This window comes from Pecten maximus, chromosome 15 (assembly GCF_902652985.1).
Source record: "Pecten maximus chromosome 15, xPecMax1.1, whole genome shotgun sequence".
Lineage (NCBI taxonomy): Eukaryota > Metazoa > Mollusca > Bivalvia > Pectinida > Pectinidae > Pecten > Pecten maximus.
In genome coordinates this window covers 28,752,440-28,770,976 of record NC_047029.1, presented here as the reverse complement: position 1 = coordinate 28,770,976, position 18,537 = coordinate 28,752,440, and the positions used below count along the sequence as shown (strand labels likewise).

Sequence of the window (18,537 nt, the reverse complement as noted above, 5' to 3'; positions counted from 1 at the left end):
CTGTCCGCATAACCGGATATTACACGTTGATGGATTGGCCACCGTGTATACAGGATCTGATTAACATACAGGTGTGTGTTACATTTCATTTGTTGTTGGTGGCAAATGATTTACAATATGTACACTATACCGAGCAACATCGTCAATAGAATAGACAATAGTACAAGTAACGAAATCACATAGATGCACCAATTCCCATTGTCGATATTACTAAAAATTATTAAATTTAAAGCTAGATATTTTTCTATTTCCTTCATTTGCACGAAGATTGCGAAACACATGCTACATATAATTAAATTAGAAGCATTTAATACAAAAGAAACAATGTTAAACTGGGAAATGTTGCCGCGCTCACTTAGTTATCAGGCGGCCGTACAAATTCTTTACTAACGTATTACATCCTTTATTATTATGATTTGGTCATAGCGAACATTTACGATATATAGCAACACAATTTGCTCCCATACATCATTCTTCCTATATATTTAAGCATTGAACTGTTACCAAATGGTAGTATACAGTCGATATGAATACAGTTTGGGTATAAATATGTCATGTCGCCCTAACGGGCGACATTCTGTTTATCTTTCACTGAAATTGTATTCATATTGACTGTATACTACCATTTGGTAACAGTTGTCAATGCTTATATTTACATTCATGAAGATTTTTTATTTACTGTAGGGAACAATATAGACCCTGATGACGTAATTAATAACAAGCACATACTATCGTTTTTGTACAAATTTGGTTTTATTTCTTATTTCATATACGTTTGTAGTTATCGTCAAATTGTTCATAATTACATGATTTCTGATTGTTTAAAATCGAAACGGGTTTTTTTCTGCGCAATGATATACATTTAACATTTAGAAGTGATGTTGACATTTTGACATTAGGGGAAAACGATTCCAAGGATATTTCGTTCGTAACAGATTCCGGTCTAACCGGTCAACTCAGTGTCGCTATCTTAGCAGACGATTTTCAACTTCACAGGGGCTCGATTTTGTAAGGTAGGCCTTTGACATACAGGAATGTAAGTGAATAACCACAAAACTTAAATCCAGTTTATATACACAACCGGAAACCATGTCGATACTCCCGATATTTATACAAGATTTGTTTTTTATAAATACTTTACTTTTATTGTTGTCGTGTCTTGCATTTATGAAAATTCGGAACGAGCCCCTGTGAGTCTGACGACATTGACAATTTGATCATATTTCATATAGATCAAGAATGGCACTGATAGTAATTTCGTGTTGTCTTTATTTTTCTAATTATAAAATGATACTCTCATAACTTGTGACGTTGCTTATTTTTTTGGCTTCTGTAAATAAATGCTAGCATTCCAAAGTTCTCTAGACCGAAAGTAACTGGCGGCCATTGTTTAACCTACAAAACATGGAGCTGTATTCCTACACTGACCGAATCACTGTAAATTGTAGTATACAGTCTCATGAATACAATTTGGTTTACTTACGACATATAGACAAACACAGAATGTAAATATAGTACTTTGACTGCCAAATATTATGGCAAAGTTCATCTCGATGGCACCAAATTTCAATGTTGATATCCTTAATGTGTTAATGATTAAGTATCTCGATGGCACCAAATTTCAATGTTGATATCCTTAATGTGTTAATGATTAAGTATCTCGATGGCACCAAATTTCAGTGTTGATATCCTTAATGTGTTAATGATTAAGTACATTGATTATAGTTTATCTGTCTTCATGACAAAACCAGGTAATATTTATGTAAGTTTATCATTTGTTAGCGTTCCCAGTAATCTGTAGTCCCGGTGTTTGCCGTCATACTGCATGTCAGATCTAACTTTAAACATGTGCCCATTTCACTTTAACACCGTTTCTTTCTTATATGGTTTTGCATTGCACATAACGAAACTGTACAAGCGGCCTTTGACCCGGAGATAAACCAAAAATATATTGCATAAAATCATTGACCATTAACACCGTACCACATACTGTAAATCACTTATATTGCGCATGGAATTTATTTTCGAGTTAACATGACAAGAGATCAAATTTTCCGCGATTATTTGTACGACGATAACATATTAGAATGACGACAAATATAGTAATACAGCAGTGTTCATGACTAATAGCTCATCATTAGCCAGGTAAATGTGGTTTCTTGATCAGCGTTTGCGATATCATGTTTTCGCGAATAATGTTAGCGAAATAAAGTATTCGCGAAATGTAGGTGATTTACAGTAATAGAAAATGTTATAACAGAGTTCCTTACATTTTTACCAGTGAAATATCGAAAAATATTCAATCTATAAGTAGTAGTATTTTTCACTAGTGAAATAATCACTTTTTAATATTTTTAGTAGTAACACATTTCACTTTTTCTTATTTGACCAATCAAATCACTGCTTACAAACGACACTGTAAGATATCCTCTATATATTATATACAAGTATACAAAGTTAATGAATAACCAAGATTGTATAGCTTATATACACAGATCATGTATAAACATACCACCGTATGATTAAACCAACCAAAACACAATATTTAATATTCATGTCAGGGCCATTCTTTAGAATGCGTGATAAGACAATCGTCTCTCCTTGATGTAGTGATCAGTAGGGACGACATCTATGTATCAGTGTAGGTGAAAATATACGGTATGATGAACAAGCAGGATATCGATAAGGTAAGATTGTGATATATAACAATGTTGTTGTATTGTTAAATTTTATTCTTATTTATTCGTTAATATTTGTGTTATATATCTATTTTTAGACATTCAAAATTGCGTTAATGCATTTTCATTACACAAAGGAAGTTTCACACCGACAGGAAAAATAGATCAAAAAATCTCTGTAACTCATGTTTCTCCTTGAAAATTAAACACAACATTGAATGCGTAATACCCAGTTTGAATTGTTACCACATGCTATACTTTCATCACTGTTTTTGTGATTTTCATATTTTGTGATTTTCATATTTTGTCATTTTCTTCTTATAACGTGACTAACGTGGTCCATGGAAGTTGTATTTATATGATTGACTTCGAAACATTGTATGTTTTAACTTTGTATCACAATAGAAAATATTTGGTAAGTTGAAATTTATAAAGGAAATCAATTAAGAAATCATTAAGAAAAAAAGTTTGTCTTTGCGTTAAAGAGGTACTTATATAAAACACAAAAGGAGGAGAAAAATGGTTTTGAAAAACTTGAATTCACAGTAGGTGGGACATAGTGCCTTAAATTTGGTGCTGAGCATTTCTGTTTTAACAGTTCGAAAATCGCTTTCATAGTGACATCCACATGCTGATTTTTCACATTAAGGACACATGAGTATATTCTATAACAGAGACAGGCTGTATATATTAATATATTTACATTTGGACGGCAAAGTCATGATAAAAACTTACTAGATAGATTTGCAGTCAATGAGAACATAACTGACACCAAAATCGTGATATCATTTCATGCGCATGAATACATATTTTATTTACGCACAACACCGCCTCCATGTTTGAATTATCGAAAATTAGAAACACGACATATTAATGTTTATTTCGAAACAAAATAAATAAAACATCTTTGCGGTTGTATAATTAGACCGCATCACAAAGACACTCACTATATATTGCTTTGCATATGCTTGAGTGATAAGTCAAGCGAATGCACAGTCTACGGTAGTGACGTGCTCCTGTGCTCCGCCCCGTTAGCACTGTTTAGGTCTACATCAATATCCCTGATCAACCGGACCGCGTTCCTAGCGTATTGTCTACAAGTCGAGCTATTATAGCAACTACAAACTGTCGCCATGCCGCAGTAGATGAATATGTTCACGCCATCTGTTTTTCGGCATAGCCGTCTAATTTTGTTTTGGCCCCGGATACGACGCGACAGGTGGCGTTACTGGTCAAGATGAAGTATGTGATTGGTCAATGTAGCGGTCAATGCAAAATGCAGATATGCAGTTAAAAACGAAACAAAGTTAAGATTGAATGCAAGCTAAATAAGTGGATGTATCTTTTCAAATGACACATTAATAAAATCATATTCCTGATTCAAATGCAGTCTTATTATTACCAAAAATGATTCAAACTGATCTAATTTTGTTAACCGTGCTGAAACGCATTAGTTCGTTGATTTATTAGAAGTATAACCTTATAACCACCAGAATTAAAACTATGCCGTTAATCTTTTTTGAAGATATTTCTTGTTTGTTTTGTTTTTTGCCAATTCAAGTTACGCTTTCAATTCAAAAATCGACGCGACTGTATGCAAATGGCGGTTCCACGGTATACAGTGAATTTATCCATGTCTAATATTTGTTCCTGGTGAAAATTAGAAAAAATCGCAATCTATCACCACGTTTAAAAAAACCACAATATGATAAAAATAAGATTTTATTGAAGTTCAACGATGATAGATAATGATAAAATCTCATATGTTTGTCATATTTTTATTATTTCCAAGCATTGCTTTATTAACCAACATACTGCTCCATTTGTTAAACCCAGACGTTGGAACTGTCTGTAAGTCTGCGATTTTTAACTATAAGGGTTTTTTACATATCTTTAAAAAAAAAAAGACCATGAAATGTATATATTGATCCATTCAAAACAGTTTAAAAGTCATTTTCTTTTCAATTTAGTATATTTTGAACTTATTAACATCTTTTTTTTACATTAGAAAGATATAATAGTGGTACCTGGAGATCTCGAGAGACATGGAATGGCCAGTCAACAGATGTACACCAAGGTTCCAAGCACAGCTGAAATAACATATTCGGAAGACCTCAAGAAAGAAACAGTGATAACAGTTACTATCAACGACGGGGATACGCCAGAAGTAAATACGAGAGAAAGACAGAGGTTTTCCGAATGCATAGCAACGTACAAAGAACCTGTTACCAGGGCAACCAAAGTTATCTTAGCGGGATTATTTCTTGCATATGTTGGATATTCAATGACAGTTGAATTCGGTTCTGAAAATTCTTTAAGACTTCTGATTGGAACCATATTATGGTACCTATTTCTGTCGTGGAATCTTATTCAAAAATGGAAATGGTTTGCAAACATCTACACTGACTTAAAGCAACTTAAATGCCAAGGGAGAATTCAATTGAAAATAAGAAAATTTATCAGATGGTAAGTGAAACGAAAATACGAGCAAAAGTAGTAAATACATGTACAATTTTACAATCGACCATTTACCAAGGCACTTTAGATACGGCATCAAAAATAAAGGAAATAGTCTTCATCTTGATGGCTTTGCGTGTATGAAACCTTGGAAATTATCATATATTGATATAGATTGTCAGTTCTCAAATATTTACATGTAAATATTTCTTGGAAAACAGTTCTTCGTTAGCAAGGAACTCAAATATAAATAAAGATCGAATCAAAGTTAAGGGTAATCGACCCCAATTATTATATACCATCTATCAAGTTCAACGTAAAGATTCCTGCAATTTCGTATCAGCCCTTTTTGATACGACTCTAGCATCACTGATGAGTCCTAGAACGACGAAACAGTTGTATGTTGCAGTAGAACCTGTACCTACTGAATTCATTTTAAACCTCTCTTTGTTTTTCACAGCATTAAAAAAATGTATTAAATGATAGGATATATACCTTAAGGATGATATCATGTGACAATTCATACCGTAGAATTCATAATTGCAATTAAAACCGGGAAATTACCCAATGACTGTTTTACAGCCTAACGAAAAAAAAAAAACCGAATATTGGCATATATGATTTTAAAAGAAATCATAGCAAATAAGATTCATCGTTTCGTTTTTAACGAAAAGTACATTTGCATGACCAATGAAGAATCACAGCTCCGCCATATTGGATCCAAATGGTACGTTTGAAAAAAACGATCAACGTGAACCGGTTTGGTTTGCTGGAAGAGCACGTTCCATTATAAGTACAGCAGATTCGTACCGTTTAAACTGGTATGAAGCAGATAAATTAACGCACGGATAATATACATGCATCATATATCTAACTCTCAATTCGTATAGAAAAGTTATATTCTCCTGTGGGTGTCCTGTACAATTCGCAGCATTTGTAGGCCATTCACAGCGAATGTAGGTCATCCGCAGCATTTGAAGGCCATCCTCAGCATTTGAAGACCATCCCTAGCATTTGTAGACCATCCCCATCATTTGAAAACCATCCCCAGCATTTGTAGACCATCCTCAGCATTTGTAGACCATCCCTATCATTTGTAGACCATCCCCATCATTTGTAAGCCACCCTCAGCATTTGTAGACCATCCCTATCATTTGTAGACCATCCCTATCATTTGAAGACCATCTTCAACATTTGAAGGCCATCCCCAGCATTTGAAGGCCATCTTCAGCATTTGAAGGACATCCCCAGCATTTGTAGACCATCTCCAGCATTTGTAGTGACTCCCACCAGGAGTCTAAAAAGTAATACACAATAAAGAATATACCTATTTCACAATGCCTTTTTTCCTGAATATTAAAGGAGTCTATACATCGCCATGCTGGTGGTCATTGGGTCGATGGTAGGGATTGCTGTAGTTAAAGGAAATTTCCGGAATCTTGTGTCGCTCTGTGGACTATTAGCCTTCCTGCTTCTTTTGTATGCAACATCCTTGGATCGCGCAAACGTAAGAAATGATACCATGTCACCTATAACAAGGTCAGTCTTATTTATCATTATACCAGAAGCTGGAGGATTCTCTAATACCGTGCAGAAAAATTAGGATGGGATGTAAATTTCATTATTCATGATATATTTGCTTTCATAGTTTTTGGCATAGTCATGCAAAAAAAAAAAACTTCCTTTTTGTCTGAGAGGATATCTATAACTAATTATTCATATAAATGTAACAGTTATAAATTGCTACATACAAATGAATAAGTTTTTAAAAGAATGCTTTTAAAACTCGCTTTTGTTAATGGCGACAATTTTCCGTCATTTACTAGTGGTTTTGCTAAACAAAAAATCTGTATCTTTTATTTAAATCACGACTAAACGGATTGATTTCATAGGAAAAATATACAATTTTATTTTTAAAATGTCTGTTCAATTTTTCGAATGAGATGATTTGAATGAAAACTTTGAAACTACGAAAATTAAGACCTTTAATACTATTAGTATCATCATTATGTGCACAATCAATATTTATTTGAATTATGTAAACAGCTGGACTGTAAAGACATGCTGAGACAATATATTTGTATAAATGACTGGAAGTTGTCAAACTCTGGTTTTGTCCAGAAGTTTAGAATTAGCTATTATTTATCATGGGTGAATGAGTACATTATTATTATGATAATGGTAAACTTTCCTGTTTTTTGGGGTTTTTTTTGTGTTTTTTTTTTTCGGGGGGGGGGGGGGGGGGGGGGGGGGTCATCTTTTTCTGCATTTTCTTCTTTTGTGTTCAGGTTATAATTGACACCAAAACTGCAAATAACAGCAAACAATATGCCTAGGGATCATAGTTCCGTTTTTTTTCCAGATATCCTGGCATTCCGTGTTTTGGGGGTTTGGAATTCAGTTCACCCTAGCCATTTTAGTCTTGTACACAAGTGGCGGCAAAGATACTGTCGTTTGGTGCAGCACGCGACTCAGCGAACTACTTTCGCATTCTAGAAAAGGGTCAGAATTCGTCTTTGGAAAAAACTACGCGCAGTTTTATATGGCTTTTGGTGTAAGTTGGTTTTATACATTGAACCCATGGTATTTAACAAAGTTGCATCAGCCTCCTGTCAACAGTACCGTCGGTCTAAATAAAATTTACATTTTTAATCCTTTCTCTTGAACAATAACTTTTTTCTGAACTATTCGGTTGATATACGTGCCTTTTATTAAATGCTCTGTCGAATCGCAACATTGTGTACGCATGAATTCGGATTCTCAAAATGTACAGGTTAGACCCATGCATATTGAGTAAAGCAAATATCTTGTGACATAAATTGGAATTTTCAAAAACCATTACATAATAGATATCATAAAATGAAAAAGTATATATAATAAAATAAGTGCTTATTTTTTTATTACAGATTTTACCAAAGGTAATATTCTTTGTTTCTCTCGTGAGGGTCCTAACCTATCTAGGAGTCCTCAGCTTCATCAACCGTAATTTGGGAACCATGTTAGCTTTTTGTACAGGAACAAGCAACTCCGAATCTATTTGTGCCGCGGCCAACATATTTGTGGGAGGGGTAACTACAACTTAAATTACATCTTTGTTTGATGATTATTACATGTTTACTTACTGAACATATTTGTTGGAGAGTAATTACATGTTTACTTACTGAACATATTTGTTGGAGAGTAATTACATGTTAACTTACTGAACATATTTGATGGAGAGTAATTACATGTTTACTTACTGAACATATTTGTTGGAGAGTAATTACATGTTTACTTACTGAACATAATTGATGGAGAGTAATTACATGTTTACTTACTGAACATATTTGTTGGAGAGTAATTACATGTTAACTTACTGAACATATTTGTTGGAGAGTAATTACATGTTAACTTACTGAACATATTTGTTGGAGAGTAATTACATGTTAACTTACTGAACATATTTGTTGGAGAGTAATTACATGTTAACTTACTGAACATATTTGTTGGAGAGTAATTACATGTTAACTTACTGAACATATTTGTTGGAGAGTAATTACATGTTTACTTACCTATTTGTTGAAGTTTTATATATTTTATTACTGTTTGTTGTGTGGATGATATCATTTATTTAATTATTATTCAATTTGTAACAAATTGTTCTCTAGTTCTGTAAGAATTCATTCTGAATAGCACCAACCTAGAAATAAATAATGCTAAAAACATTTCGTAAAAATATTATGCTGTGTAAATATTTGTATAGGACTAAATCAACATTTTCTTTAATCATTGAAATATTGGAGTAAAATTTGAACCACATAATCAATGTGATTAATTTCCATTATTGACAGGGACAAGCTATACTCTTCATCAAAGAATATATGAACTTTCTGACAGAACCGGAGATATTCTGTGTGTTCGTGGGAGACCTCGCCTCTATCGGTGGTGGCGCTGTGGTATTATACTCAGGGTATGGGGTAAGTATTTTCAGCACCCGAATCAAACCTTGAATACACACAACACATTTTAAACAGACCGACTACAACATACTGACTACGAGACAATGAATAAAATGGAAGCTGTTGTAAAAAGAAATTTAGGAAATGCACAGCTGTAAAGTTTGAAGTGCAACAAATATATTTTAAAGGTGCATGCTGCGGGTTAAAAAGCAAACATTTATTCATGTGACTTTAAGTTATGCAAGGAAGTGAACTTACATGCATGAGCATGGGTACGGAATATTGATGTGGATATCACACATGTAAACAGCCAATCAACAATATCTGCTTCTGAGTTCCAATTGATGAGAAAAGGTTTTTACGGAAACGTTTTTATCACCTCTTAGGTATATTATACATCTATCTATACTGGGTAGTTTCCATCACTGTCGAGTTCTAGAAGGACGCAACAAATGTATGCTAGTTACATTCGGCATATTTTTTGTGTTTGATACAATCCTCAGAGGTACAAAGGACATTACGTGTTAATGTCCGGGAGGCGACTGAGGAAACTCGAAAGAAATGTCAAAATATAGATTGGGAGGTTCATTAGCCTAATAATGCTTTCCATTGTTTTCAATATTAGATTTCTAAAGAATGTCAGGTACGTGTGTATATTCTAAACAATGGCACTAAATTAAAACGGGACGAGAATCATCAAAAGAAGAATTACCAGTGTTTCCCTCACGAAGTGTAATGCTTCATGGTATAGTTGTTTGTACAAAATAAAAATCCTCAAAGAGGTCAAAAACTAATATGCCAAGCAATGTTAACATTCGCAACATGTTTACTTCGCTTAGATAAGCATGGCAACCAATATAGCTTGTCTGCGTAATACTTCTTTATCTTGATATTTCAAATTGGCATAATTTTCGCGAAGCTATCGCAAAAGTTTATTACCCAGGGATCTCTATCTACAAAGAGTAGAATTTTCCTTGTAGGGACCAACCAACCAATTGTTTTTCCATAGACTTTAGTGTTAACGTTTTGGAGTACTTCATTCAAATTCTTGAATTCAATATGACTATTATGGTTTATAACAAAAGTTAAGGGTCTCATATAAAACATAATAAAAACAAAGTTGGGTCCTTTAACTCAAATTTTCTCCAGGGTAGCCATTTTGAAAATGGGTGAATTTCGCAGTAAACATTCTCAAAAATCTTAAAGGTTGAACTGTTAATCATTATTACCTGAACTTTTTTTTTGGGGGGGGGGGGGGGGGGGGGATCAATGGGATTTACGAAATGTATATCAACATTTCTTATTGATAGTTACCTAACAGGCTACATATCTATGTTCTTACTTTATAACATACTGGCCAATCAGTGGCTGCCAGACATTGTATCCTAGGCTCAACTTACTATACACAGGGAATGTTTCAAAAATATATTTTTTTCAATTGGTTGGTTGCTCGTGATCTTTTCGTTAAAGGTTATCTATCTACAGATAGTAGACATTTCCTTGGACGTGATCTTGTCGTTAAAGGTTCTCTATTTACAGAGAGTAGACTTTTCCTTGTACGTGATCTTGTTGTTAAAGGTTATCTATTTACATAGAGTAGACATTTCCTTGGACGTGATCTTGTCGTTAAAGGTTATCTATCTACAGATAGTAAACATTTCCTTGGACGTGATCTTGTCGTTAAAGGTTATCTATCTACAGATAGTAAACATTTCCTTGGACGTGATCTTGTCGTTAAAGGTTATCTATCTACAGATAGTAAACATTTCCTTGGACGTGATCTTGTCATTAAAGGTTCTCTATCTACAGATAGTAGACTTTTCCTTGTACGTGATCTTGTCGTTAAAGGTTCTCTATCTACATAGAGTAGACTTTTCCTTGTACGTGATCTTGTCGTTAAAGGTTCTCTATCTACATAGAGTAGACATTTCCTTGTACGTGATCTTGTCGTTAAAGGTTCTCTATCTACATAGAGTAGACGTTTCCTTGTACGTGATCTTGTCGTTAAAGGTTCTCTATCTACATAGAGTAGACTTTTCCTTGGACGTGATCTTGTCGTTAAAGGTTCTCTATCTACAGATAGTAAACATTTCCTTGTACGTGATCTTGTCGTTAAAGGTTCTCTATCTACAGATAGTAGACTTTTCCTTGTACGTGATCTTGTCGTTAAAGGTTCTCTATCTACATAGAGTAGACTTTTCCTTGTACGTGATCTTGTCGTTAAAGGTTCTCTATCTACATAGAGTAGACATTTCCTTGTACGTGATCTTGTCGTTAAAGGTTCTCTATCTACATAGAGTAGACGTTTCCTTGTACGTGATCTTGTCGTTAAAGGTTCTCTATCTACATAGAGTAGACTTTCCTTGTACGTGATCTTGTCGTTAAAGGTTCTCTATCTACATAGAGTAGACTTTTCCTTGGACGTGATCTTGTCGTTAAAGGTTCTCTATCTACATAGAGTAGACATTTCCTTGTACGTGATCTTGTCGTTAAAGGTTCTCTATCTACATAGAGTAGACATTTCCTTGGACGTGATCTTGTCGTTAAAGGTTCTCTATTTACAGAGAGTAGACTTTTCCTAGTACGTGATCTTGTCGTTAAAGGTTCTCTATCTACAGATAGTAGACTTTTCCTTGGACGTGATCTTGTCGTTAAAGGTTATCTATCTACAGATAGTAAACATTTCCTTGGACGTGATCTTGTCGTTAAAGGTTCTCTATCTACATAGAGTAGACATTTCCTTGGACGTGATCTTGTTGTTAAAGGTTCTCTATCTACAGATAGTAGAATTTTCCTAGTACGTGATCTTGTCGTTAAAGGTTATCTATCTACAGATAGTAGAATTTTCCTTGTACGTGATCTTGTCGTTAAAGGTTCTCTATTTACAGAGAGTAGACTTTTCCTTGGACGTGATCTTGTCGTTAAAGGTTCTCTATCTACATAGAGTAGACTTTTCCTTGTTCGTGATCTTGTCGTTAAAGGTTATCTATCTACATAGAGTAGTATTTTCCTTGTTCGTGATCTTGTCGTTAAAGGTTCTCTATTTACAGAGAGTAGACTTTTCCTTGTACGTGATCTTGTCGTTAAAGGTTCTCTATCTACATAGAGTAGAATTTCCTTGTATGTGATCTTGTCGTTAAAGGTTCTCTATCTACATAGAGTAGACGTTTCCTTGTACGTGATCTTGTCGTTAAAGGTTCTCTATTTACAGAGAGTAGACTTTTCCTTGTTCGTGATCTTGTCGTTAAAGGTTCTCTATTTACAGAGAGTAGACTTTTCCTTGTACGTGATCTTGTCGTTAAAGGTTCTCTATCTACATAGAGTAAAATTTTCCTTGTTCCTGATCTTGTCGTTAAAGGTTCTCTATCTACATAGAGTAGACATTTCCTTGGACGTGATCTTGTCGTTAAAGGTTATCTATCTACAGATAGTAGACTTTTCCTTGGACGTGATCTTGTCGTTAAAGGTTATCTATCTACATAGAGTAGAATTTTCCTTGGACGTGATCTTGTCGTTAAAGATTCTCTATCTACAGGTAGTAGACTTTTCCTTGTACGTGATCTTGTCGTTAAAGGTTCCTGTGCAGTATTTGATATCAGCATCTGTTCTTTCTGCACCTGCTGCATTGGCCGCAGCTAAACTAAACTACCCTAGTTCGCCCACTCTACAGATATCGGATGAAAACGTCAAAAAGGAGGAAGTTGAAAGGTAGTGTGCTACCCTGACTGGTTTTATGTCTTATGATCTAATTATAAAGAATTACTTGAAAGGGGTGTTTTGCGATTTTACAAAAACAAAAACAAAATACAAAAACAAACCAAAATAAAAACATAAACAAAACATTACAAACAAACGAACAATAAGAATGCATATTTCAAAGAAATATTTTTAAGGAAATTATCGGTGTTGTATAAATCAGCTTTGTTTTCTGACTTTTGAATATCTTCCAAAATACAGAAAACATACTTCCCCTTGAAAATAGTAGCCTTTTAAATCAAAATCGAACAGATAAAACGAAGTCATAATTCTAAATAAAGGATCGATGAGGCCACATGAGGAAAAATATTGATATGTAGAAATATAGAAAGTAAACAGGGACTAAGACCAGGCGCTCCAGAAGAGTGAGCTACCAGAGTGTACCATATCTGTTTACAGAACGGAGTCGAACGTCCTTCATGCTTTGTCCCTTGGAGCGAGACAAGGATTAACCTTCGTAGCCAGTATTATGGTCAACATCATGGTTCTTTTAGCCGTCCTGGACTTTGCTGATACCTCTTTACAATGGTTTGGGGCCAGGGCAGGATTGGAAAATTTAAATTTTGAGGTAAAGTGTTTTTATTTTGAATTTTCCTTTTGTGTTACCTGGTATGTAAGTGATACAACAAAACCTGTCAAAACTGTGCACTGCTGTATAGTTGATAATATTCGGAGGGATTTGATTTCGCTATATTCGTGGTATTTATATAATATGAAATATATACCCAACGAATATTTATATACACAAATAAGTGTTTACTGCAGAATGTTTATAAGACCTGGGTGTGTGAAATTTATTACTCACGAATTAGACCCGGCTAGAACATGAACAAAATATTAGCGTCGTAAAATTTAACAACTAAACAGTAAGTTGTCATTTCAGATGTTTTTAATTCGTAGGATGGTTCTAACATGATGTCATATCTTTTATTCATTTATTTATCATTTATTTCTTAATGTATTTATTTATTTGTTTGGCTTTTTTGCATCATATGTTTTAACGATTGCATGTTTGATTATATTCTAAACAAAGATACTAATTCTTCGCTGATAATTTACTATTTCATAACAACGTGTTTCATGGTTTCTAAAGTAACTCCTTTCTTATTCGCAGACAATCTCTTCTTACCTGTTTTATCCGTTTGCGTTCCTGATTGGCGTAGATACTGGAGATTGTTTCAGGGTCGCAAACCTTTTAGGCTTAAGGAGCCTGATTGATTTAACCGTAGCATATATTCGGATTGGAGAATATGTCAACAACAAAGAATCTTTTAATGAATACTCGTTATTATTCAACGACACAGTATTCTATGAAGATTCTTACGACGTATTTTTACCACAATGGAACAAAACTCTTGTAAAAGGCATCTTGTCGGTAAGTTCCAGATATATTTGATACCTCAGGTACTTTTATCAGGGGAAATACAAGGTCATCAATTCCCAAAACTAATTATTTCAAAAAGGTTATTAGTATACACTGTTTTATTGAATGGATAGATCTTCATTGCCTGTAGTGTTACTACTTTTACAAATAAACATTCAATTTTTTCCCATTATATAACATATAATCATGTAAATAAAAGATAACTTAGTATTTTAGGGGGCATATGGTGTTACCGATGCACAAATACCCCGTCCCGTATCGAATTAATGACATATCTTGAAAGAACTCAACAGATTTGATGATCAAAGTTTAAAGGGTTAAAGATTTGCTATATGCTAGTTGTCATTCGTCTTGATATCAAATACCATGATTTCACCATAGTAACGCCAAGATCTGTACATACGGGCCGGGGCATTTGTGTCTTACAGACAACTTTTAGTTTATGTTATGATTGTATATACCTGCTATGGACGTCAGATAGGAACCAACATACATATGCAGGTTCACGACTATTGATATAGAAGTAATACTACAGTACCCATTATTATAACCTGTGACGCTTTTAATGGGTAACCCTGTATTATCCTTTTATTCTTATAAATATTCAATAATATTAATGAGAAACATGTTAAGGCATTTTATTGGCTGTCGCCAAAGCCAAACGCTATTATCTTGGATCCATAATGGTATCGGTATAGTTAGTAAACGGAATGATTTCCAAATAATTCCCATCGGTGTAAAATCTGTAAATGTAAAACTGAATAGCAGAATGGAAAGAAGATGGAATCATTAAAATATCCCGAAGGCCATTAAGGATCTTGTTGTATATTGTAATTCAACTTCAATTTTCTTCAAGCCGACATCTGTTCATGTTCAGTTATTTTTGTGTTACAGGACCGTTCCGAGGTCATCACTTGCTACGCCTTGTGTGGCTTTGCCTCGTTGTCGTCCCTCGGTATTAGTATAGGTTCTATCGCTGTACTTGCCCCAAGATACATCGGTGCCGTCACCAAGCTGGCGCCACGTGCCGTTATAGTCGGCACTATAGCTTGTTACTTCACAGCTTGTGTGGCTGGTAAGTTATTAGCAGGCCATGAATTTTATTAATTTAGTAATATTTTCATGTCTCTGTAGACATTTTAGAAATATTAGCTCTCCGAAAAGCTGAGAGGCTGCAAAAGCATTATTTATCAGTAAACAGTTATAGTAAAGTTTGAGATAGTAGGTTAAGCAGAAGCCCACGAAGTAATGCTAGGAAGGAATATTTGGGTGTTAACTGCATCTACGAATTGACAACTGTTAATATGTTGCTCCGATGGTTCTGTGGAGTTTCTCTCGTACGCATGTATCTCTGATTTTAACGTGTTTCGGCCATAACCAGGTAATGCCGCAATAAATGGAATTACAGAATACTGTCCCACAATCTTGTTTAAACATTTGCGGATCTCTCTGTTTATCAATCATATTTTGTTTCCAATTAATTTCCCAAATTGTAATTTTACAAATGGTGACATCACTGACAACAGGTAGGTAACCAATTACTCAGGTTAGTACTGCGTATAAATGTGGGCTAATAAAAGTAGACAGACTATTTATATCCATCTGAAATCCCCACAATATGGCTGGCTGGTTCAGCAACCAATTAAAACGCTACAATCTAAGGATGTAACAATAAGACCATAATACTGCAATACTTCAGCACATGCGCAGAAATACGTCAGCATATATGCTGTAATACGTCAGCTCAGACGCTGTTAGACTTCAGCATATACACTGTTATACTCAACCCAAACCAGACCACAGTGCAGTCCATTTAGGTAGGTGTAATGAGCCGCAACGAAAACAATGAAGCCTTTTGTTTAAAATAACCTGTAGTCGGCGGGATTACAAACTTATGCTCTGCAATTACCAACTATGTTTTGCTATTCTAAATGACATTCACAACCTTTATTTTGATATAAAACGTGTTTTATGAAATAGAAAATGTAAGATATATATTGATGGTCGGGTGACCAGTGGTAACGCACTTGACTTTCCCTTTGGCGAACCCCTCGAGCTAAATGATAAACTTTTATCACAAATAAGTATAAATTTACCAGTGATGTAAAATATATCGCACAACATCAGGTAAAATTTAACACGGACAGTGTTCATTTGGATTTAAGAAAAGAATATGGCTTGCTTTTGACGATTCGTGAGGTGATGGATTGAGTTGAATTCAACAGGACCTAATTCACAGTTCTTTTTTGTCTCAATACCAATTCAAATCATCGCCCCATGATATCTACAAAGAGAGTTTCAGTGCTGATAATTCCATTCAACGCATTTGTGTAAAACCTGTGCGATCATTTACAAGTGTATCAGTAATATATAGATGCTAGAACTTATTATATACTTATCATGTTTTGATAGATACAATTGTATGATATGATATATTCAGTATATCTGAAAAATCAATGTTCTAACAGTGTGTTCCCTTTTGTTTCCACAGGTATGATTTACCAGGAGGAAATGTGACATGTGCATTCTAGTGATGCATTCACCGACAAAATTACCAATATGTGTCGTTGATAAAAAGTAACAAATTCTGATAATTGTAGAATCGGTATTTAAGTTTTAAGTAAAAAAGTTTCGAAGAAACGTTAATGTGAATATGCATGTATCTTCAACAATTGACTTTATCCTTAAAATAGCATAAAAGGCATTGACACAATACATTTGCAATGAGTTTATACTGAATGAAACATCAATTTTTATGCAAAGCGAATGATAAACTCCATATTCCCAGGCAATCATAAATTCTTATTTCTCGTGTTGTTTGCAAGAATGAAAGTACAGATGTATGTGAATGTATTCCTACATGATGTCAAAAGATGATATTAAAATTAATTTATGTATTTAGCTATCTTTCGATAACTGTCAATTTGTAATCATAAAAAATACCAATGCTCAGTAGATTTCATTTTGATTTTCCCTAGGTAATATTTAGATTACACAATGTCGGAAGTTACTTCACCCGTGTTCTAACAAAAAGATCACGATTGAGTTCAAACGTCGCGTATAAAAATAACGAATTAACCTGATTGTTAATCAGTATTTTTCAGTATGGAGTTTGCAATGTTTCGAGGACATCCTGAAACGTTCCATTATTTTCTGAAAAAAATGTTCATGGATACAGTAAGCGTGTAAAATATATAAGCATATATCTTTAAGGCATCTTTCAAACAATCTTATGTTATCTCTCGAATAGCGAAAAATAAAAATCAGTGTTATAATGACATTTGTAATAATTGAGTTTATTGCATTTTTGCCAGTGAAATATAGACATTTACCAAACTAATAAAACGTATGTTTTCACTGCAGCTATGAGATATTGCAATGATATAAGTTTTGCAGTGAAAATATAAGTTTTTCGATTTTAACCAATCAGAGCTAACCTTTTTATTCACCTCATTTAAGCTTGCCGATTTTCCCAGTCGAAGCGGATATTGATTAATTGGTTTATTTTGCTGTGTTTCTGAAATATTCTGACTAGTTGTTGACAAAACTCATTTGACGTTGGCTATTTATGCACAGATTCTCCGATAACACCAGAAAACGTGTAAATTGCGTTGATCAGTCCTTTCAAAATGGCGCCGTCAAATTGACGTGGAGTAACGTCACACCGAGAAGACGTCATTAATTTTTTCGATGTTTTTAATTTTGTTTTTAAGTTTATAAAATGCAATAGAAAGAAAAATGAATGGTTTCCCGTTTAATATAACATATCTTTCACTCGTGTGACAGAATATTTCAATATTTTTCACTCGTGCTTCGGACTCGTGAAAATATCGATATTCTGCCATACTCGTGAAAAAAATGTATATTGTATTAAATGGTAAACCGTTCAATATCCTCTATATGAAAATGCTAAATTCATTACATGTATATATTGATCATGTATCACAGGTACCTAAGCTTCATTGATGTTAATATAATTATTGCAATATTGCATGTAAAATTTGTACTTACAAATGTAGATAGCTCTAATGTATATTTATGTATTTATTGCAGTATTATTTGGCTGACTAATATATATGGTTATTTATATATTCATTGCAATATAATGTTTATATTATATTGCTTGAAGAGAAAACAGAATATATGTATATTTAGATATATCTGCTTTGTTTTGGAATTTGTGGTATAGCATAATTATATTCTCATAAATTGATTTTTCACTTTTCATACATGATGCTTTAATAATATATATATATATATATACACGTTTCTAGCCCAATTGTTGGCTGATATTAAACTCCCAAGGCATGCAATAATCATCTTA

The 18,537-nt window shown here is 33.9% G+C and overlaps 1 protein-coding gene across 1 annotated transcript; it reads left to right on the top strand.

The window, feature by feature from the left end:
* The first annotated feature begins 2,629 nt into the window (after positions 1–2,629).
* Positions 2,630–18,059, top strand: LOC117343946 (solute carrier family 28 member 3-like). The gene is made up of 11 exons (XM_033906515.1): positions 2,630–2,687; positions 4,687–5,144; positions 6,498–6,642; positions 7,498–7,689; positions 8,042–8,203; positions 8,966–9,091; positions 12,648–12,781; positions 13,229–13,397; positions 13,944–14,204; positions 15,108–15,288; positions 16,705–18,059. Exons 1-11 carry the CDS (start codon positions 2,661–2,663, stop codon positions 16,728–16,730), a joined length of 1,881 nt encoding a protein of 626 aa, XP_033762406.1. The 5' UTR covers positions 2,630–2,660; the 3' UTR covers positions 16,731–18,059.
* Positions 18,060–18,537: the final 478 nt, after the last annotated feature.